Raw genomic sequence first — 23,857 nt, 5'->3', positions numbered from 1 at the left:
GGTCTGATGGCATGTGGGAGGTCTGATGGCATGTGGGGGGGAGTTGTGATGGCATGTGGGGAGGTCTGATGGCATGTGGGGAGGTGTGATGGTATGTAGGGAGGTCTGATGATATTTGGGGAGGTCTGATGGGCATGTGGGGATGTCTGAGGGGCATGTGGGGAGGTCTGATGGCCATGTAAAGGGCATGCAGGGGAGGTAGGGTGGGCATATTGTTGCTGCGAGTGTCATGGCTCTACATCTCTGGGTGTCGTGGGTCTACACCATTGCGTCCACCGGACCAAGTGGGGTGTTGTGGTCAAGCAGAAAGTGGGGGCCCTGTCTCTTTCATTTGTAATGGGCCAACAACTTCCGATGGCAGTCCTGCTGCTACAGACCAAAATTGTCCTTCTGTTCCCTTTCTACCCCCTTTTCTACATATAGAATGATCGACGTGGCAATGTTTAAAAAAAAGGCAAACTGTCAGTAATACAATTTTGTCTATGGCATTGCCACTCATGCAGATGCCAAATCTCTACCTCTCTCACATTTCACCCTCAAAATAATACAAACAGAGAAAGAATCAAAACACTATTTAATTCAAATATACAAAAATGGACATAATCTGAGGTACATTATAAAAGAAATCCCTCACATACATTAAATTAGACCAGGGTGTATTTCCTCCATTACCAGAAATCAGAAGGACCTGTACTTTATCTTTATAAGGTAGCATTGCTGTGGACTATCTCTGCAGTAGTACTATAAATTGTGTACACATGTATATCAAAGGTTACGGTATTGTTGCACATTATCTCTCTCTGTACTCATGAGAGATATACGTAGTGCAGGCGTGGTTAAATTTCACAACTACATGTACACATACTAAAATTAATACAAACATCTCCTTCATACATTTACAATATAACATGCATACAGAGGCACAGTGCAGACACTGGCATCGCTTGATCCCCTTGTTGTGCTTAAGTATGGATGCTATGGTGTTCCTACAGTGACACTGCCAGTTTAGCCTTCACACACATCACAATTTACCCTATTACTTGCATTCACATTGCAGATGCAACATCAGTGTCAATTTTATCCATTATAAATATTAAGGATGCTCAACATTTTGTGCCCTCCTATTCAGCCCCTTTAGTATTACTTTACAGATCGTAAATGTGTTTCCTTTTTGTCCACCCTCGTTTTCTCCCCTGGTCCCATTCCCAGTGCACACGCTATTATATTATGACATCATGGCTACAGTGCACGCCATGCTAACTTCCCCTTCATACAATGGTAGGAGTTTTATGTGTAACAAAATAACAATACATGGGTAGAAATGAACACATGGAATTTGTAAACTGAATATGTGCTATTGCTCTCCTGCAGATATCCATATAATGTTCATATTAAATATTAAAATATTTTCCTGAAATTGCAACAGTGACTATGTAGCATTAAGGCTAAATAATAAACCTTTGATCCAAAATATCCAGTAGCATGTTTGCACATTTCAATATATAAAAAAAACTATAAATAAAACCCAACACGGTAAACACATAAAATAATCCCACAAATTCCCTCCCAGTTCTGGACAAAGTAACCCCCAGAGAGCATTGCATTATTTATGTGCAGTCCGGGTGTCGCTTCTGATGCTGTAGAGTTATATTTTGAATGCTGTTGTATTGTACATTATGTGCAGCATTTAACCATATTTCTTTCGCAATTATGTGTCCCTAATGATAAACAAACAAGATAAATAAGCTCCCTTTAATTGTTTGATTTAATGGGTAACTTGTTCCCTTGTAATGGTGATTTTTCTTTTTACAAACTTAGATTGTCGCTTTTGTCATTTTTGGAAGGTTTTATTATGCTCTTCTAGTCAATTAGTGCAACATCATAATCCTTTTCGGTTTAGAGAGTAATTCTTACACACTCTTATCATGGGCCAAAGACAATTGTCCTTGGCCAATGACAATCAACACTTAAAATGACAAATTGTCTATGGGCAAGGATTACTTGTTACTTTAAGCGATGTAAATGGGGGCATTGTAGAAAAATAATTTTAAGAGTCACCATTGGGCACCTGTTCTTTAAAACGATCTTGCAGAAATGTGTTTCAGTTTTATTTCACCTCCTCCAATCCCAGACTACATGGCTTAGAGCTCCATTTCTCAACTGCAATCATTGTGACCTGCTACCAGTGCAGATATTCAGAATATCCCTATGTGAACACCGCTGAGTTCATTGGCATTTGCAATCTGAATGAAAAGGAAATGCTGCGGAGAGAGCTGTGAACATTGGCTTACAGAGAAAGGATGATGTACAAATTTAACACAGTGCTGTGATTGTGCTTCTGCAGTAATAATAAAACAGATATTTCAAAAGTTTTTAAAACATGGCCAGTTAAGATACTTGCACAATCCTAAACTGAAAAGAAACCCTTAATATCTACCATAGTACATGTCAGGTACCTTATGGACGGAGGGCAAGGCAAATACTTTTCTGGTTTCTCTTCTAACCCTACACTCGCCTGCTATTTTACTTGTCAATTAAGTCTATGGGGGTTATCATAAATATTAATAGGTATAATAGCAATTTACATTCACAAGTTAATCCTTCTTTTGTGATGTTGATAAAATGCTTTTCAGCATCACCCATTTTAACCGTGAGGCCTTGATCTGCTACGTTTTCCCTCTTACTTTGCAATTGTGATAACCTGGACTGAACGAAGTAATACCAGTGAAGGCAGCATCTTTATCATCAGTCATTTAGCCCAGGCTATTGTAATTGGAAAATAAGTGGGAAAATGAAAACAAAGCATTGTATTCCAGATAAAATAGCACGTGCTGGAAAATATGTAATAATCAGCATTATTCATCCTATGCGTGATAGGTGCTAAACCAGTTTACTAAGCAGGGACAATCAAGCCATTATTTGCAGCCATGATTCCGGCTCCAATCACATGTGCACACAACCACACAATTGTAATTTCTCATTTGTTCATCACTTAAGTGTCGTGACTACAAATGTAGTTTCAAGACTGTACTGCACATTTTCTGTGGCTAATTGACTATTAGTATTTTTACATATTTAAGTATGCTGGTATGTGGCAGTTTGTCACTTTTAACATGCAACAATCACCTAATATCTTTTTATAACAAGGTCTATTGCTTCTTTTAAAAAGGATAAGAAGTCACAAAGCTCAAACACAAAGTCAAATCCCTGTTTCATACTAGTCTAAGAATGGCCTTTACTAATAAACTGGAATGACATATCAGAGATTACTTTCATCCAAACTCATAGGTAGCCATGCTTATTGCCCCTACTCTCCAATGATCAGTGTTTGAAACTTTGACAGCTAAGGTCTCACTGGCACAGGAGTACTCTCATTTTATTGCCAATCTATGCCATCTGTAAAAACAAACATTGTTGTAATATTAAATGTGTGTAACCAGTTCAGAAAGCTCTGAACATCACTACTGCTATGTTTTGGTGTTTTAAGGCATTTCGACCACTGATCGGGAATATAAGTGGGGAACCTATATGAGATATGAAGAGATACGGGAAGGGCTTTGACTGGAGAGGATGTATAGTGAATGAAGAATCACTGGAGAGGTCTAACCAGGCCTGCAGAAGAAAAGAAACGGGACAATGTTAGTGATAGTAAAACTATCATTAGTTTACATACTGCAGTGGGGGAAACAGGGTTCATCATATAATACAGAATGATGGTATCTAATAATGTGAAAGACATACAATAACATCACAAGGAATAAGGTATTTGGCAAACTTTAGCACTGTGACCCACTTGTATAATGGCTGCAACTGGAGGTGTGAGGTCTTCATGGGAGCCTGATATCCATAGGAATCATAGGAGCCAATAAAATCGACTGCAGAATGAAACACGAGTGTGGTTAATAATAATTAACCCTAAGGAAAACTATGATTAAACATGTTTATATATTAATAATATATAAACATATAATTTACAATTTTACTTTAATATATAAACATATATTTTTACTAACCTCCTCCCTCCAAAAGCCAGGGCTCTGGCTATTGGACGGAGGAGGTTAGTAAAATATATAAAGTGTAGGTGGTAGTGCAACTTTAAAGAACCAATAAACCTAAGATGGTTCGACTTCCTTTAATTGGGTCCTGATGCGAAAAGTGATGCCTACACAATGTGCCACAGTCCTGGGAGAAACTGAAGAAAAAACGCTACTAAGGGCTTGATGCTGAGTTGGACACCTAATAGATGTAATATCCTCTTATTTATGCCCAAATGCTGAGATGCACACAAGATGACTCCAGTTCTGCACTTGTATCATGTGCATCGATTTTACGTCAGGCATACATACACCACAGACACATACGTACACACAACTAGGCCATAGAGAGGTTTATTGCCATTTGCTTGGATAGTTAAAATGTCATTCACTATTAGGCTTGATATAATATTAACACATTTTTAATTGAGCCAAATACACTAATGTCACACGTCAACCTCTCTGACATTACCAAAGTCACTTACATACAATGTAGAGCTAAGTAATCCCTAATATAACTAAATGCTACTTGCAGCTTTTTAAGAGTTGTCGGAACAGAAAAACTGCTTTGTGTGACACCTAGGCTAAAAAATGCTCTTTATGAAAAACTGCAGCCGGAAAAATCCTAACAGTGGAATAGGCACCCAGTGCTCTCCATGTATTGGACATTACTGGATTTTCAATTGTGGATGAACAGTTATACTGATCCCTATGACAGGTATGAACACACCATGAGCAGCCCTCAGACATAGACAAGTCCTGTATTTGATATATTTCCAAGAAAGAAACCACTAATTCAGTCAATGGCAGCTAATAATGTGTCTTTTTAACATTCACACACCACAAACTTCTGCTGTCAAACTTTGCACCCAGAGACAGCTGCCTCATTATAGGAGTAGCCCTTTCTATAGGAGTAGCTGATTCTATAACTCATTCTAAGCACCAGGATCTGTTTCCAATATGGCTGCACACGTGGTTGGCCAAAGAAGAGATTCAGCCATTGAAATCTCACAATGAGTGACTGATCCCATGGGGACCTATTAGTATAGTCGACAGGTGACTGCACACACAGGCACAAAACAGTTGTTTGCCAACTACATTTATAAGAATTCCTGAAAATGATCCAGTTGATCTTAATCAGATTATTCTCAGGCATCAGACGACGCTGTGGTGACATTGGACAATTTGCTCATATTCCAGAATGTGACCAGCACAAGGAACCTATTTATTACTAAATGGTGATATCTACTGCACCACCTGTATAAGGCTTGCATAATGCTCTATTAAAATCAGAAACAGGTAAACAAATAGGTTTTAGTCTGCTGTTTACTGTTAATCAGAAGTTGCTGTCCATTTATATATCACACAGCCTAGCCACTTTGGTGTGTTCTTGTATAATGCACAATAAAGTTTTGAGGTTTACTTTTTGAATGGCTGGTTTCATTAATAACTGTAGATCAACTCACATTAACCAGTGAAGGAATATGAGAAGTAATACTCACAGCTGTCTTCTTCATCCATGAAAACTTTGCTGACGTAACAGGCATACACAAAACCAAAGAGCTAAGAGTAGGAGTGAAAGGAGAAAAAGAATAGTGGGATATAAACACTTTAGAAGATAAGGATGGGGAGGAAATGTATAAGGATGAGAGCACAAGGCTGTACTTAAAGAGAACATATATTCTATTTATATGCATAATTTACAGGGAAAATATATCTTAAAATGTAAAATGTTTACCAGACTTATAGTTACTGTATCTAAAAGTCTATAAAAATATGTGAAAACAAGCAATCCAGTGAATGCTTTATTTCCTCTCACATCTTCATACATACTCACCGCCAAAAAGATCTGTAACGCACTGCTCAGAGCCTCAATATAAGGATAGTCAAGGAGGCATCCAGTCACTGTTATCATATGATGATCAGCCAGTGATAGAGGTGGTGCACGCACTGGTGTCACCAGGCACCCTGGTCCATTCTCCATCCACCATGACCGATGCAGCGAGGTGTTAAAGTTCATTATCAGGTCCCTGTGCTGGGAACATACAGTACCAATTATAAGTATTAATCCTAACTTGCACAGATAAAATGAAAATAAAGCATAATATTAATGGATGAGTATTATAAAGTTGACAACTTAATAGTACTGTACAATTATATATTTGTCTTCCAGTTCATTTGGGCATCTTGTTATTTGGGCACCAGATCACATAGGCACTAGATTATTTGGTCTTAAATTTAGTGGATATCCCTGTTCTGAGATTGGGGATGGACATCAGGTGCTGTATACTGGGGAGAAGGTGCTGTGTGTAATAGGAATAATGGGAGTTGGGAGCTGTGTGATTTGATACTTATTCTGGTGATTAAATAAATATATTGTCTAGAGAGGAGGTGCTATTTGATATGTTACATACTGTTATAATATACATACCTCCAAACTATCCCAATTTGTGGATTGCAAAAAAAGGTAGTGGGCGTGACCAAATGTTGGCACGGTTTGGTTTATTGGGTGAGATTCTGTGGATCAAAGTTCAGAGTCTGGATGGACTCAGGATGGTGCATATTTTGGACCGATTTTGCTGTTTCAAATGTTAGAAGTTATGCATATATAATTGGAGGGGGATGTGTGTGACATATGTACTAGGAGGCTGTGCTATATGATATATACTAGAGGGAGGAGGTGCTGTGTGATATCACATATGCTGTGGGCTGTGTAATTGGATATATTCTATGGGAGCAGGGGTTGTGTGATATGCTATACTGTGGGTGAGCAGTATCAATTTATAGATACAAAGGAGGCGAATGTGTGTCATATATGTATTTTGGGAGGAGATGGGCATGCAGTTTGAGCTATCTGTCCTCTCACAACCACACGTGCATACTCTCCTGGTATTTCTGGGAGTCTCCCAAATTACGAATTCGCAGAGCAGGCTATTCTCCCGCACCCTGTCCACTTCCTAGTGAAGTTAGCACGATGGGGGCCTCAACGATGCGATCAGTCGCAAATCACGTCTTTTTGGCCCCGCCCCAAACTGCAAAATGACACAATAACGGCATTGCTACAGAAGGGCAAGGCCAAAATTACACAGTTTGTGTCCCCCTCCTGTATTTTGTTCACAGGAAGAAATCCGGATGATAATTTTTAACGTGCTGTTTGTTAATCTGCACTTTTTGCGTGGTTTTGGTTTTAGTTAATATGGTGGATTCAAAACTGAAGCCAAAAATATGCTGGAAAAGCGGCGCTTTCTACAAACCAAACTTTAGTAAATTTCATATTCATTTCAGATTTCCCACAGCTGGGTGACACATAATTACTGAAAATTAAAATCTTCTGGAGCCTATATACAGCCTACGTATTACAGGCTATATTGTCTATAGATGACATTATAACATTTATCAGTGATGCAACTCTGAACAACAAAAACACCATTTATTATTCAGAAACAGTCATGTAACATTTGGTTTTCATTAACTATGTTACGATAAAGGAATATGTGCAGAGGCAGGGGCAGGCTGGGCTGGGGGGAGGGGGGGGGTAACAAAGTGGGCTACCTTGGGCTGGATCACTGGGCCACCTGCATTTTTTTTCATTTAAAATGTTCCTAATAGGCCCCTTCCCCCTGGGCTAAAATCTGCTAGCCCTCCCCTGGTCAGAGGTATAGGAGATACAGCTCAAAGCCTGAATGCATAGTAAAAGTAAATACTAAGCTAAAATATGGAAACATAGGACAGTGGTATTAAACTATAGGATGTGAGAAGATGTAATCTAATGTGTGCACAAATTATTAAAGAGACGTGTTGACATTTAACTATGCATTAGATGAATACGAGACAGAAAAGAAGGAATTCTATGGAAAACTATGATATCAACAATTAAAAGGTAAGTGCAGCAATTTCAACTTAAATGGATCTGACAACCACTCTGTGTTTTCGGTTTTCATTTATGAAGTAGAAGAACGATGGGAAACACTGCTTGCATCGTGTGAATGCGCTTCTGAACAGAAAGTGATCATATCCAGTCAGATCAGTGTTACAGGAAAGTTCAGGAGTGTGGTTGACAATGACATATTTGGAGAGCAATAATCCTACCATCAGCCTTAGAAGATATAACATAGTCATAGTGTACAGATATACAGATAATAAAAAGTGAAGAAGACTGAAAATAATGTCTTACCTGTGATAAATGTCCCACTTCCAGGTAGAAACAGATAATGAACGCATTCCACGCCACCCATAATGCCAGCCACACAGAATACTGCAAGCAAATTGTAAAAGAGAATTTACAGAATCTGAGTAGTAGCAGAGTTACTACCGAAGTTACAGTGAACAAAATAAATGCAGACAGAAAGGTAATAAAAGTTAAAAGGGGTGATATAACATTATCAGTTTCGAAAGGTTGAAATTACAGATATTGGACAGAGTAGTAGCATTGTAAAGCCTGATCTTAAATGTTAAAACCTTTGGGGTCTATTTATCATAAGGAGAATTCATAGATGGACCAAGGCGATGGGGAGCTGCCCAGATCATCTCAGTGACCAGAGTAGGACATGTCCAAAAGCAGAAGTCTCTTCCTAATCCGTCCGCTACTGAATGCTGCATTACATGGAAGTTAAAGGGGTTAATGTGCAGAGAGCTACAGTGTTATTGTGTCCTACTATAGTTCTAGACAGCAAATTATGATACTGCTGTATCATAAGGCTACTGTAGGGGCTTCACTATTGGCTTATCAGTTTTGCTTTATACAAACCATTTCCAGTTATGGATTCTATTACCAGCTATCAGCTCGTTCTTTTTTTCTTTTCTTTTTTAACTCAATAAATTTTCATTAAGTAATTTTTCATTGAGAGACAAAACATTTGCATATAAATCAGCTTTGTAGTTACTAAAAAACATAAAAAAAGGGGGACATTACAGTGGAATTAAAATCGTGCTACAGAAGCATAAGTCAGCTAAACAAACTTTATTACTGTTTTATTTATTGGTTCCTGGCTTATTCCTTGAAGTTACGGTCATGCACATGTGATATATGTTTGTTGATCCAATATTGTTGTAATTTTGCACAGTACTTGAATACAAATAAATAAAAATAAAAATAAAAAAGGGGAAGAAAGGTGGAGGAAGGAAAATGTGAACAAGGCAATAAACATGGTACAGAAAATACAAATATCATATGGTTAGGATAATAGAATGAATAGTAAACAGAAATGCAAGAGGGCATATGAGTCTAAACATTAGTTTAAGTACTTGGGTTGTGGTTTGGGAAGGCTAGATTCTTAGAATAGTATTCATGCCATGGGCGCCATTTGGTAGCTGACATGGAGTATTTGAACCTGTTGGTTTCATTCCTCTCATGGCCTCTCTGAATATTGAAAATAATTGTAGGCGTAGGAGAGAAGAGCAGGTTTTTCCAAAACTGGGCAACTGACGATTCTTGCTCAACCCTGGAATTACTAGATCTGAATAATTTAGCAACAAGCAGGGCCGGATAAAGGGAATGCCCGTGAGGTCCCCCGCCCCCCCCCCCCCTCCCCACCCGCAATCTAAGGAGACTACAGCGCGCCGGGGAAGGACTGCAGTGAAAGTGCTCAGCAGCATTGATTGCGACGGGGGCGGCCCCGAATGATCAATAATGCTGTTGAGCACTTTCAAGGGCCCCCTGGATGCCCGAGGCCCCTGGGCTGTAGCCCAGTTAGCCCTAGGGTTAATCCGGCCCTGGCAACAAGCTGACTCCACAGAGGTGTACAGTCAGGTGAAATGTATGTTCTTTACAGACTGATCTGTTTTGCACATTAGCATTGGTGGCAGTACTTACCAATATCAGGTACCGAGACCTATAATGTAGGGTCCCAAATATCCCCAGGATGACAGCCATAATATGCAGGAAGTTGGCTAATATTGGAGCCCACTGGTAGCCAAGGAAGTCAAAGATTTGTCTCTGTAGTGCAGCTGCCTGTCATAAAAAAACAAACAAAATAAATGGTCAGTCTCTTAAGGCAGTAAAGTGGCCAATCATATGTGATGGACTAACAGGAACTATGACCTAATGGTGATACACAGCTAAGTGTTCCATGGGGAGCTCCTCTCTAAATAATAAAATATTTATAGGGTCTTTCCTCTAGGCCTTAAAATAATCTTACTGTGTGCAGGTAAGCCTTTAGTCCAGATAAAAAATCATAGCATTGGATCATGTTAGGACTGGCCAGACTGGGAAGACTTTGGCGTGAGTTCGTCAGCTTAACATATATTGCAATATGAGGAACTAACATTCCCTGTTTTTACTATAGAAAAGTAGTTAGAACAGCATTAATTGTGTATTTGGTGAGTGCAGAGTATCCATGTTTTTTTGTTTATACAATTGGCATTGCTTGATATCCAAGAGTTAGGTTTATGGCTCAGATAAGCTCTATTTTATCTTTATTTATATGAGTGTATTTTGTAAGGATTTGGTATGACATTTTTAAACAGTATTACACTGTTGCATGTATGTTCCTTTTTTGGAGGTACAAAGGAACCCACACATATGTGAATATAGAAGTCTTGCGATCTAAAAAAAAGGCTGGAGGAGATCCCACCAAGTAAATGCAGATAGGCTCTGAATTATTCTCTATTTGGTCATTGGTTACTTTTTTATTCTGCACTATTATGAGATATACATAAAAACTATATACAGTGGTCAAAGTGAGGGTGTATACAGTGGTGTGCCACTCCGCAACCTCTCCTACTGCCATCATTGTAAAACAAATAAATTCCATTCACTTACATTCCCATTACATTTTTCATACCGCCACTTCTAAGTTCCCACTTCAACCACTGAACACACATATATATGTCGTGATCGACATGAGCCGGTATACGATGGTATGCCATACAACCACTTTTCCGTCTCTGTTTCGACTGTAAAGCTATCAAATTCCATTAACTTACATTTTCCATAGCACCACTTGCAAAAGTGTTTGCATTAGGGTACAATGAGGCATAATGTCTGTCAGCCAGGTTAACTAAAGGGTTAAATAAGAATACTAAGGCATGGGGCAATGAAAAAGTTCTGCAGCACTTCAGCTTTATTTGGATTATTGAACAAAAAAAGAAAAGAAGTTAGGTACCAGTGTTACAAGGACTCATATATATATATATATATATATATATATATATATATATATATATATACATATATATATATACATATATATACATATATATATGTATATATATATATATATATATACACACACATTGGCCAGCTTTATTAGGTACACCTATACACCTGCTTGTTCATGCAAATATCTAATCGGCCAATCATGTGGCAGTAACTCAATGTATAACATCATGCAGACATGGTAAAGAGGATCAGTTGTTGTTCAGACCAAACACCAGAATGGGGAAGAAATGTGATCTAACTTTCATCAAAAAATGATTTTTGGTGCTAGACAGTGTGGTTTGAGTTTCTTAAAAGCTGCTGATCTACTGGGATTTTCACGCGCAACACTCTCTACAGTTTACAGAGAGTGGTACGCAAAAGAAAACATCCAATGAGCGTTAGTTCTGAGGGCAAAAACGCCTTGTTAATGAGAGAGGTCAGAGGAAAATAGCCAGATTGGGTAAAGCTGACAGGAAGATAACAGTAAGTCAAATAACCATGCATTACAACAGTGGTATGCAGAAAAGCATCTCTGAGCCCACAGCACGTGGATCCTTGATGGGCTACACTGGTTTCCACTCCAGTCAGCTAAGAACTGAAAACTGTGGCTACAGTTGGCACATTCTCACCATAACTGGACAGCTGAACATTGAAAAAACGTTGCTGGCCCCAGGATCCCTCCTGCCTTGCATCAACGGTGTAAAATGATGGTGGTATTTTAATGGTATGGGGAATGGTTTCTTCTCAAACATTAGACCCCTTAATACCAACTGAGCATTGTTTAAATGCCACAGCCTACTAAAGTCCCGCAAGTGGGAGCATATTCCATATAACTTTATAATTGGGAATAAAAGCAGTAATAAAATGAGAGTAGGTATTAAAGGACAGACAAAGTGGTAAGAGGGCCCTGCTCGTAAGCCTAAAATCCATAGGGCAATAGGAGGTTAAGTGCAATATACTGCATATGGTGCAGCCAGATTGCAATGGAATAAAGTGTTTAGTGGGATATATGATCCAGTCACACAGCAATGTTAGTCTGTGAGCCAGAGGATTGTTTGAGCATAGAACGAGAACACATGTAAGTTTTGTGCGAACTGTGTAGAGAGTTGGTGATCAGGTAGATATATATACATGAATGTACTCCAATACTTCTTGGACCAGTTTATTTACCAATTAAGCTAATTTAAAAGTAACGCTTGGAGGGCTGCCTGTAGCCCATCACTCAGTGGGTTACTCAGTGAGGGCTACCCAGTGATGGCTACAGGCAGCCCTCCAAGCCTTTGCCAGCAGCACACAGCTCTTCCTGCATTATTGTCACATTTGTTTGTTATAGCTTGTACAACTTGTTTAAGATGCCAGCTGCTTGACCCGGTTATTACTGATAGGTATCTGTTTCCTTGATTAAATGTATTTGTTTAACTTATTACTGAGGTTAAGGGTAATGTGTGGTCCGTTTGGAGGTTAGATGGACGCCTATGTGGCCCAAAAAGTAATTCAGGTTGCCTATCTCTGGTCTATTTGAAATAAAAAGGACCACTGCTTACATGGTAATGGGCGTGGTTTCATCATAAGGAAGTTTTTTTTTTTTGGGGGGGGTTTGGGTGGATTGATGCTAATTGTGTCCAGATTTCATATGTATGAATGTTGGAAGGTATGATTTAAGTGTAAAGTGCAACACACCCGTGTACCAAACCCCTCCATGACCTGCCAATGTACACGCAATATTCATACTGGGGATTTCAAAGCGCTTGACATCAGGCAGATGGCGCAGCAGTGAGACAGCAGGATGTAAATGTTAAGAGTTAGATACACTCTTCAAGTGCATGTACAGTAAATGGTTTGTCGAATTGGCTCTATAGTTTGAACATTTGTAAGAAAATTAGACCTAAATTTGAGCAAGGCAAACTGATTTGAACATGTTTGAACTTAAATGGCTACATTGTAAAGTATTTTAATCTGTTTTCCAGACCTACATACTTAAACACTGTAATATTCACTGTCTGAATAAGAAAAAACATTAAAAACACTACTAAATTTAGCCATTTAAGCTCGAACAGCCAATATTTTATAGTTATATTATATATTATATAGTTAAATTTCGTTTGCATTAACTATGAGCTGTAGCCTCAAATTTTGACATATGACACTTAAATCCAAATTGAACAGCTTACAAGTTCTAGGCCCTCAAACAAGCTAAATTTGATCAAATAATTTGAGCATCTCTAGTTTAGATCAGATGGACAGGGGGATTACAATAAGAACAGGTCGGTTCTATGAACCTTGTAAGTGAAACATAACTCAAAGGACAATTTGGGACTACTTGAGTTAATAATATTAAGTCTACAAAAGGTGGACATCAGGGCCATCTTTTCCATTGGGCACGATGGGCAGGTGCCCGGGGGCCCCACGGGCAAAGGGGCACCATAGGCAGGGCTCTTAATTAGAATGAATAATCCTTCAAAAAAAAAAACCTGCATAACAAACCTTCAAGGGTCACTGAGCAAGTACATCTATCTATCTCTATCTCTATATATCTATATCTGTATCTCTATACATCTATATATATATATATATATATATATATACACATGTATGTAGGGGCCCCGGTGCACTGCTTTGCCCGGGGGCCCATAATGTTGTTAAGATGGCCCTGGTGGACATATCTGTTTAAGAGTGCTGTCAGAGGGAGCATTGTTGCAAATATAAAAGTACACAGATTCATGTGCTATTGTGCCATAAATATTTTGTCCTTCAAAATACACCCCAAGCTTGCCTCTCCTTGACAGATAAACAGGCTATAAAGAAAACAGTGTTTGATTGTCATGGTAGCACAGTTGTTTCTTCTGCTATTCTCTACAAAGTAATGTAGAGAAACTACCAATAAACTGAGAAAAATGGTCAGCCACTGATTACAGAGACCTGTTTCCTTATGTATAGCAATCCTCATATTATCATCACTGTACAGTGACCTTACATGCTAGGTTTTTTTTTTTTATTTCAAGGTATGAAAGTAGAAGGAACAGGTTACTGGGCGGGGGTTGTCTGTGTCTGTGCCAACTGTACTACAGTACTGGATGCTTAGACCCATAGTAATCAATCACGATGACAGTCAGCAAAGAAGGAGCTGCTATTTATTTTTGAGCGCTCAAGTTTAGATTTCTCCCCGTCTAATCTCCTCACTCTTCTATTTTCTGCAAGTTGGTGACAAGTAGAGGCTGGAATTGAAAAAGTGCAAATGAACAAACTCACTAGACTGAAACATAAGAAAGATGAGAACTGTACGTAGGGGTAGAGGAAGAAAATGAACGGAGAGATTATGCAAAAGGAGAAAAATAAATTCAGGGTGTGGACAGTAGTACACCCAGATAGACTGTAAATCTAGTGGAATGTTTCTAAAAGGAAAATATATGGATAATAAGCAAGTAAAGAATATGTATAAATGAAAATATGTAGGAGACATTTAGGCATGGTATAAAATAAGGGGAATAATTCAGGGTAACTGTAGCTAAAAAAAGAGTGAACCCTGCATACTCCAGTTCAACATATAAACATAGGCAAATTTACATTTACAAGTACTGTATGTCTAATAATTTGGTCCTAAAACTAAAATTATTTTTTAAATAGATTTCATAAGAGCAAGGATTCAAGTAACAATTTTGCAACAAAAATGGCTGCCTACTCAATAAACATATAATACAGTAAAATATAAGAAATGGATACTGTCACTGTAGTGATTATTTGAAATTACTAAATGGAAGTTTAATATTTCAGACAAGGGCAACTTTGATGATTATTTATTGTAAACTGAATCCCTAAAATACGCTGGTCTCTCAGTGAAGTGGTCTGTAATAGCCACATTAGTCTATCTCATACTTGCCTATTTTTTTACCTCTCCTCGGAGACCCTGGAAGTGAGTTCCAAGGTATAAGCAGAAGTCGTATTGGCGCGATTTACATATTTACAGCCTGCCCCGCCCCCTGCTGCGCGGTACTACATTTTGTGTCATCACACGGTGGGGGCGTGGTCATAATATATGCCACGCCCACTATGCAAGATTTGACTGAGAAATTTTCCATATACAGCTACTTCCGCATGGTTTAGCAAATCTATGTATAGCGGCTACAACAACCCAACGCAGAAGATATCAGATAACTGACGTTATAACTAAAGCACTGCCGGAGAGGAGTCTCCTGATCCCTCCCCGGCAAGATAGACGCTCCTCCCCTCCCTGCTATAAGTACTCTGTGTGCATCCACTGATCTATAGCTGTTTATGTGCAGTGAACACAAGTCAGAATCTGGAAGTTCATTGTTTTGATGATTGCTGTCAGGGGCATATAGTAATTGCCTGGAAAGCCTCTTATTGAATGTGCTGCATGAATTTTATGGACTTTTATGGTCAGTAGCTTCAAAGATGCATCCCTTTTCATTGAGATAATGGATGCTAAATAACGGGTTGGAAATACAGTCAATTTCTAATTAGGACCCTTCATTTCTTAAATTAAGTGACCAAATTTTAGGCTTGTGTACCACCTGGGAGACCTTAGGAGCAGTGATGGGCAACCTTATACACTTCAGGGGCTGCCTGTGGCCCATCACTGCTGTAGAGAAACAGAAATTCTTCTGCTTCATTAGCTGACATAGACATTAAGACATAAACTACACTTAATGTAACCATCAATGGGACCATTGGAAGTCCAGTTTGAATAAACCCTGTTTTCTACACCATTCCCCCCCTTTCCATATTTTCCGAAGTTCTCCTCTTATGCCCATGCCCATGTTCATGTTGTTATTGTTTTTACCATATATAATAGGAAATCTTCATTACATTCCTGCCTTAATTTCCATGCTAGGACTATTTTTTTAAAATTAATGTTACCTGTTAATAATAATGCCATTAATGATAACACAGTACAAGTGTTTTTATCTTAGGGCATCTGCCTATTTATTAAAGCCCCCCTCCTGGAGTATCGTGAGTGATAGACTTCATCAGGGGCTTCCTATGACCATTACTAGCCTATTTATAATGGACAGCCACTGTCTTCCAATTGTTAACGCCATCTCAGAACGGTGTTAGCCAGAGGGCGGCAATGGGAAAAAAAATGCTTTATTCCTTTTATTTTTTTTAAATAAAGTTTATTTAATTTTGTTTATATTTTACTTTATGCCCCCAAAACTTTTTTTTTTTTAAAATGAAATCTGGAACTGGAAGTCCAAGTCAGGTGTGAGCTGGCTAATGTGCATTCACTATTTAACTTCGCCAAGGCAACTGAGTGATGCCCTTTGCCAGGCTTGCGTGAACCGCATGCGCAGTAGCACTGGAAGCATACACTTAAACAAGAATGTAAAAAAATTTGAAAAATTGTTTTTATTTGCCATCATGAGATGGAGATAGATATAGGAGAACAGAGGTGGTTCTTGTAACACCACTGTCCATAGTAACTAGGCTTCCCTATGCTCGGCCGGGGGAAATTCACACCAGAGAGCCCTGTCAAACGCTATACCCAGTGATGGCTTCCTCTGATTCGGGGCTTTAGTGAAAAGGGAGAAGCCCTAAATCTAGCAAAAATAGAAAGTGGATTTTCTCTCTTTGTTAAATAGTCCTGTTTCTCTGTCTGATACTAACACAGTGCTTTGCCACTCAGTTGTCAGTGGGGCACTAGCAGCAGTTACTCAGGTAGAGGTGAATACTCCCAGACAACAGTGGTCCTTGTTATCAAACCCCATAGTTCTGCTGGTAGACGGGAGGAGCATGGTAGCTAACAATTCATTTTGGATGTCCATTATTTAGCACTAAACCTTGTGAAAACTGCTTTTTCCGCATGGTTTCAAGATTTGTAAGTAAAATGTTAATTTAATAAAAGTCTGCTTTATGCAAAGTACCACATTAAACCAGTCCCCATAGTACTCAATTGAGACTGCGGTGTGAGCAAATTTATCAAGCTATGAAATGATTTGCATTTTGGAGCTTGACCCCGATGGCTAGCACCATGTGAAGATGACGTTAGCCATTCAATCCTAAGGGGAGCCCATCGCTGGAGAGGGATCTCTGACAGCGATGCTCCTCTGCCCTGCGCTGTTTAATGGAAATGGCAATTGCGCATGCGTGACCTAGTCTTCCTTATAAAGGAGTCATTGCCAGCACAACCTCCTATCGGATGTGCTGTCCCGATATGACTTGTATATTAAACTACTCTGAAAAATTATCTGTCATTGTTGTGGTGACAGATGAAACTTAACTAGACTAAAATAATCATTATATAGGCCCCTAAATACACTATCAAATCATTAAGTTACATTTTACCCATTACTTTAAATGTATGTTATTTCATTATAAAAATAATAACCGTTAAATCTTTTGCAATGTTTAGCTTGTAATAAAGGTTTATCCTCTATATTTGTATGCAATGCGGCAGTTACCAAAGTGTGCGCTGCGGCTCCCAGGGGTGCCGCGGCGCTGTCACTGGGGTGCCACGAGCCAGCTATAGGAAAAAACAAAGAGCACATAAACTTACCAATTCGCGCGGCGCCGGGACCCAGCAGCCTCCTCTCTCCCGCAGCTGTCACTCATTATCGACGCCAGTAACAGCTGCGGGAGAGAGGAGTCTGCTGGGTCCCGGGGCCGCGCGGATTGGTAAGTTTATGTGCTCTTTGTTTTTTCCTATAGCTGGCTCGCGGCAGAAGAGTGAGAGGGAGCGTGACAGCGGGCAGACAGAGGGGCAAAGGAGGGTGACAAGCGAGGCAGACAGAGGGGCAAAGGAGGGTGACAGCAGGGCAGACAGCGGGGCAGAGATGGGTGACAGCGGGCAGACAGAGGGGCAAAAGAGGGTGACAGCGGAGCGACAGCGGGGCAGACAGAGGTGCAAAGGAGGGTGACAGCGGGGCAGACAGCAGCCAGACAGAGGGGCAGACAGAGGGGCAAAAGAGGGTGACAGCGGGGCAGACAGAGGGGCAAAGGAGGGTGACAGCGGGGCAGACAGAGGGGCAAAGGAGGGTGACAGCGGGGCAGAGGAGGGTGACAGCAGGCAGACAGAGGGGCAAAGGAGGGTGACAGCGGAGCAGACAGCGGGGCAGACAGAGGGGCAAAGGAGGGTGACAGCGGGGCAGACAGAGGGGCAAAAGAGGGTGACAGCGGGGCAAAGGAGGGTGACAGCGGGGCAGACAGAGGGGCAAAGGAGGGTGATAGCGGGGCAGAGGAGGGTGACAGCGGGCAGGCAGAGGGGCAAAGGAGGGTGACAGCGGGGCAAAGGAGGGTGACAGCGGGGCAGAGGAGGGTGACAGCGGGGCAGTGGAGGGGGACATTGTGAGAGGGGCAGTGGAGGGGGGACATCGTGACAGGGGCAGAGGAGGGGGACACAGCGTGAGAGGGGCAGTGGAGGGGGACACAGCGTGAGAGGGGCAGTGGAGGGGGACACAGCGTGAGAGGGGCAGTGGAGGGGGACACAGCGTGAGAGGGGCAGAGGAGGGGGACACAGCGTGAGAGGGGCAGAGGAGGGGGACAGCGTGAGAGAGGGCAGAGGAGGGGACAGCGTGAGAGAGGGCAGAGGAGGGGACAGCGTGAGAGAGGGCAGAGGAGAGGACAGTGTAACAGAGTGCAGAGGAGGGGGGGGACATCGTGAGAGAGGGCAGAGAAGGGGGGACATCGTGAGAGATGGCAGAGGAGGGGGACATCATTAGAGAGGGCAGAGGAGGGGGGACAGCGTGACAGAGAGCAGAGGAGGGGGGACAGCGTGACAGAGGGGGCAGTGTGTCTGGATGCAGAGGGGGCAGTGTGTCTGGATGCAGAGGGGGCAGAGTGCCTGAGGGCAGAGTGTCTGGATGCAGAGGGGGCAGAGTACCTGAGGGCAGAGTGTCTGTATGCAGAGGGGGCATTTTTGCATACAACTAAATAAGTATTTCTGTCCTGACCTAAATACTTGTTACATTTTTTGGACCCAACTACTTCTAAAACAGGACTGCTCAATAATTATTTTGGAGGGGTGCCTTGAAAAAATTTGGAGACTCTTAAGGGTGCCGCGAACTGCAAAAGTTTGGGAACCACTGATGTAATGTGTTAGTTCTAGAAATAATGACTCCTTTCACGAAACAGACCTTATGAGCTCCTTGTCAACAATTACACAATGCTGTGGTTGTTTATTCAGCACTGCACACTTATATAGGTTATGCAGAGAGGAGTGAGCTCGGGCAGCTGCTCCAACTCACAGGAAGTAGAAATTTCCAGCAAACCCAGTGATTTCTTTATGGTAAGGAGCTCATTAAGCGATCTATAGGCTTGTATGAAAGAATCTTTATTAACTAAAAGAATATACAAGCCTCCTTAGAAAAGTGCATTAATGCCATAAGTGCGTGAATCTAATCTATGCAAAGGGACCCTATTCATTTCTAGGGTCAGACATAAGAAGGATAAGGAATTTGAGAAAGAGAAAAGGTTAAAGGTCAGAGACAGATTGGGAATGTCAGTAGTATGAGAATTCCCACAACAACTGTGTGGACCAGCCCCATAGAATTAATTTTTTATAAGCCTTTTGCATTAAAGGGGAAGTCAGGCAAAGCTTGAAATACATGTGAGGTACTCATTATGATTATTCAGTGAATCATATTTGTGGAGAGACTCAAGATCATTAAATAAAGGACTGAGTTCATTCAGTGTATAGGGAACTTGTACTGTGCAGTATGCTAATAATTTGTACATACTCACTATCATTGTACATTATGTTCAATGTCAGGATACAGACAGAAAGATGTTATCATTATAATCAAAGCTAACTAATTCTCAAAAGTTCTGTTTTGTCAAAATAAGTGCAGATCACTATTAATAAAAACAAGGTTTTTGTTAATAGATGTGGCGATTATAGCCAATTTGCTGTCGCTTTTACAATTGCGGATAGTAATTTGTCCGCCACTGGCCCTACAAACAGCAACAGCATCAGATAAAATAAAAAGCCATAAACATAATACATACTTAATACTTTTTGCAGTGCAGCAACCACAAAAGTTTAATACACAGTAATGTTATTAAACCAAAAAACTGGAATTTGTTTACCTGATTGTTTTAAACTCAGAAATAACTTTTGTAATTACCTATTAATTTCAATGTCGGGGGTCATCTCTTTGACATTATTAAGATGCTGCTGCATAAATCTCATTCCTCTAATGCAGAGCTGTAACTAAAAATGTTAGCGCCTAGGGCAAGATGAAATTGTGACTCCCTCCAACACTCAATTGTAACCAAATGAAAGTTGAATATTCATTCCCTGCACCCCCTTCAAATTTGCACCCTGGGCAGCTGCCCCTCTCATACAGCCGAGCTGTAATCCACATATGATGCCCATAGCACAGCTAAACAGCTAAATTAAAAGGTAATTAGTATGTATATATATATATATATATATATATATATATATATATATATTTCTGTTGATTTGGCATTCACTAGTAAGCTGATTATTAAAAATGGCGATCCAAGTGCCACAGAGTGCAGCAGTATAATTACTGGAGTGCTAGCAAAGACTAAAATGTCCTACAAAATCTTTGCCTCCGCAAGCCTGATTGGTTGACCTAGGTGGTTGATCTAGTCCAGCCAATTAGAGGAGGAGTTTGTGCACTGATAATATCACCATTTCACAGGAAACGCCAGCACTGGATTGTTAAGGAATAAGGAATTTTCTAACCAGTAATGGTGCTGGAGAAATGCCATGGTCAAAAGTTAGGGCTAGTTTTTACTTATAATCACGCCACTAGGTGACACTGTTCTATTACTATTGATGGATTTTTTTTATCTGGGAAAAACCTAGTACTGCAAGGATGGCCATAAAACACCATAAAGTTAGTCCTGATATGAAGCTTGCTTATTTCCCACTGAACTTGAGGAACGCTAGGAGTATCACGCTTGTTGCATTTCAAACACCTTGAACAATAATATATTGTTTCAGTAATATAAAATGCATGTGGGAGGGGTCCATTGCCTGCACGCAGGCCAGTGCCCATAGTAGTTAACCTCCGCCACTGTACCAGGTACCTATTGTCAAGAGTTTACAATAATCAGACAATTCACTATAAGATATTGCCCTGACTGTCAGCAACATTACAGAATGTTGCACGTTACCAATATATTATTATTGTTATGTAATGATAGGGTAGACAACTTTTCATATTCCAGTTGTTGCTGAACTGCAATTACCATTATTCAGGGTAATAAACCTTGATGGAATAACTTTATTCATATACGCCCCTTGAAAGGATTGAACAACATATAATACATATCATTTCGTTTATATAGTAACCTAAATCTAAGACCAAAAAGCTGTAAAAAAGCAAAAAAAACCTTCATTCACCAGAGTAGGTTTACATAACCACTAACTTTAAAGCCTAGAACAGTGTAATCACAGTATATAACTAAATAGTATTTACCTACAAATATTTTTGAATAGTATATTTGAGTAACATAGTATATTTGACTATATGCATTATGAAATCTGATTAATTAGATAGCAAATTAAATTTCTATATGTAAAAAAATTTAAGTTGCCTTTTGGTAGTAACCAGTTTTGACAATTAGTACTGAGTATGAAGAAAATACATTTAAAAGTTCTTAACATATTTTCAAAAGATATGTTGGCAATACTAAAATGCAAACAAAAACATATGGCTTACATATAGTTACCCCACTGTCTACGAGTATATATGCATATACCTATTTACATATGTGACAATATGTTACACATGACAACAGTAAGCATATGGATTATAAACATAACTATTGTTTTCACAGTACTTAGAATTATATAAGTAATAATTGGAAAACTGTCCACTAAATGTAATGGGGGACTTTACATATACAGCGATAATTGGTAGAAGAGCTAACAATCTGATCAATGAGACTATGCATATAATAGGATGAAGGCAAGTCATTTGCACAGCATAATTGGTGTAAATGTAGGAATGATCTGTTAATCCTGTTAATGCTTCCCAGAATCCCATCATACCGGTTATTGTTTTAACTCACCAGCTGCAGGCAGCAGATCCCAACCAAGGTACATCTCCCTGTGCATTTGCCCATAGTGGATGGATTGTGATCCTACAAATAGCAGGCTTTGGTGTAGAGAATCTTCATCTGATAGGGAAATCCTAAAAATGTCAGCTCCTCAGCCTAGGATATTCTGCATTGTCCCTGTAAAGAAAAGGCCTGATGGGTTACAGGACCATGTTTAGTAATGCCACCCTACAAATATACATGCTATATGGGAGAGGAGGAGCATTAAACCTTATGTCCTCTTTGTGTTGGTCTATTGTGTGTTTTGTGTATGAGAGGGGGAGGATAGGAGTGGCAGGCAGAGAGGACAAGCCACACACACACCCACCCTATAAGGATTCACCCTCCCCTCCTCTTCTGTAGTAGGGAGCATGCTATTCACTCGTTCCTGGCCAGTCCCTGGGTGTGGAGAGAAAAGGAGGAGGTAAACGAGAACAAGAGAGGGGGCTGCAGACCAGAATTCACCATTTGACGCCCCCCTTTAATACCCACCAGAGAACGAGTGCCAGCTGCAAAATCTCTTTTGTTACATTGCAGAAGAAAAGCAGATCCATTCTGTGTGAATGCAGCATTGTACAGACCTTGTACGTTGGTCCTCTTTCACCTCTCTCCTGTATCCCTACACTGCATCCAAAATTCACATTAGCCTGATTTGATGAAAAAAATCTCAGTATAAGCATGTGACGAATCAGTGAATTGCTGTTTTTTGCATAATATAAGTTGCTTGGTAACCCCCGACTTCCTTTCACAAAGCTATTCTGTAATTCATTATGGTCGATGTAATCCATTATTCTCCCTCCTCTGGCTGTATCACAAAAAATAGCTTTTGCTGCCTCTTTTCACCTTTGACAAAAATCTGTGGCTCTTCCTGACCTTAACCAAGTTAATCAACTGTCTAACCATTTTCTTTTAAAGCTCATCCAATACATTTAACATAACTCTACCCAGTCAATACCAGGGATACAAACTGATAATCTGTCTACACAAGTGAAACGTTGCCCTGAATAGACCCAACATCCCAATTTCACAATAATCAGTTGCTCCCTTTGGATTCACTGAGGTCTCTTTTCCCACTTTCAGACTTGGTATCATTTGCTGATTACTACTGAAAAAAATACATGGGTATCTTGTGGACAAGGATGAACTATATAGTATTTGCTTTTCCCAACATGTCAAAATAGCTCTGAAAGTCATTTATTTGCAGAGTGCATATTACCCTATTTCTGAAAAACATTATAAACTGTTCTGTTAGCAGGACAACCAGGTACCAGTAGATCTTTTTACACTTTTCTCACCAGTTCCAGAATAATCAAATATTTTGTTACCATACATTTTTAGTCTTAGTGTACACAGCATTGTATTAGTCACTTTGAGTGAGACAAGCAAATGCTGATTCTGTAAAACCAATATGTTAATAAAATATACTACTCATGGTACATTGACCTGCTCTGTGTTCACTGCAAGATAAATGGAATTTAAGGAGACCTCAAAATAGTGATCACTATAAGGAATGCACTGTCTATACTCACTGGTTGAACCAAATATAGAACAAATTGCATTCAGGGTCTGTACAACAAATGAACAAAGTGTTCCTCATACTGATCAATAGATTGCTATTTGGATGTCTGCTTAAACTAAGAGAAATGTAGTGCAG

The 23,857-nt window shown here is 39.9% G+C and overlaps 1 protein-coding gene across 3 annotated transcripts; it reads right to left on the bottom strand.

The window, feature by feature from the left end:
* Nucleotides 1-557: 557 nt before the first annotated feature.
* NKAIN1 (sodium/potassium transporting ATPase interacting 1) lies at nt 558-22,605 on the bottom strand. 3 transcript variants are annotated; one of them, XM_075195891.1, is made up of 8 exons: nt 22,532-22,605; nt 22,177-22,341; nt 9,847-9,984; nt 8,209-8,289; nt 5,872-6,069; nt 5,537-5,597; nt 3,794-3,875; nt 558-3,612 (listed from the first exon to the last, which is right to left on the bottom strand). In XM_075195891.1, exons 2-8 carry the CDS (start codon nt 22,228-22,230, stop codon nt 3,603-3,605), a joined length of 624 nt encoding a protein of 207 aa, XP_075051992.1. In that variant the 5' UTR covers nt 22,231-22,341; nt 22,532-22,605; the 3' UTR covers nt 558-3,602. The 3 variants fall into 3 exon arrangements, with proteins under 3 accessions (XP_075051992.1, XP_075051991.1, XP_075051994.1); XM_075195890.1 differs by lacking the exon at nt 22,532-22,605 and adding an exon at nt 22,435-22,461; XM_075195893.1 differs by lacking the exons at nt 22,177-22,341; nt 22,532-22,605 and adding an exon at nt 15,062-15,144.
* Between the last annotated feature and the right edge of the window lie 1,252 nt (nt 22,606-23,857).

The sequence above is a fragment of the Mixophyes fleayi genome, chromosome 2 (assembly GCF_038048845.1).
Source record: "Mixophyes fleayi isolate aMixFle1 chromosome 2, aMixFle1.hap1, whole genome shotgun sequence".
Taxonomy (NCBI): Eukaryota; Metazoa; Chordata; class Amphibia; order Anura; family Limnodynastidae; genus Mixophyes; species Mixophyes fleayi.
This window is presented reverse-complemented; position numbering and strand designations above follow the sequence as displayed.

What these genes read in the sequence shown, in the direction of transcription:
- NKAIN1 (XM_075195891.1), bottom strand. Translation starts at nt 22,230, where the DNA reads ATGGGCAAATGCACAGGGAGATGTACCTTGGTTGGGATCTGCTGCCTG. An exon ending in GGTCTCGGTACCTGATATTG is followed by an intron (nt 8,290 to 9,846) that starts GTAAGTACTGCC and finishes ATTTGCTTGCAG; the next exon opens with TATTCTGTGTGGCTGGCATT. An exon ending in CGTTACAGATCTTTTTGGCG is followed by an intron (nt 5,598 to 5,871) that starts GTGAGTATGTAT and finishes TCCTACTCTTAG; the next exon opens with CTCTTTGGTTTTGTGTATGC.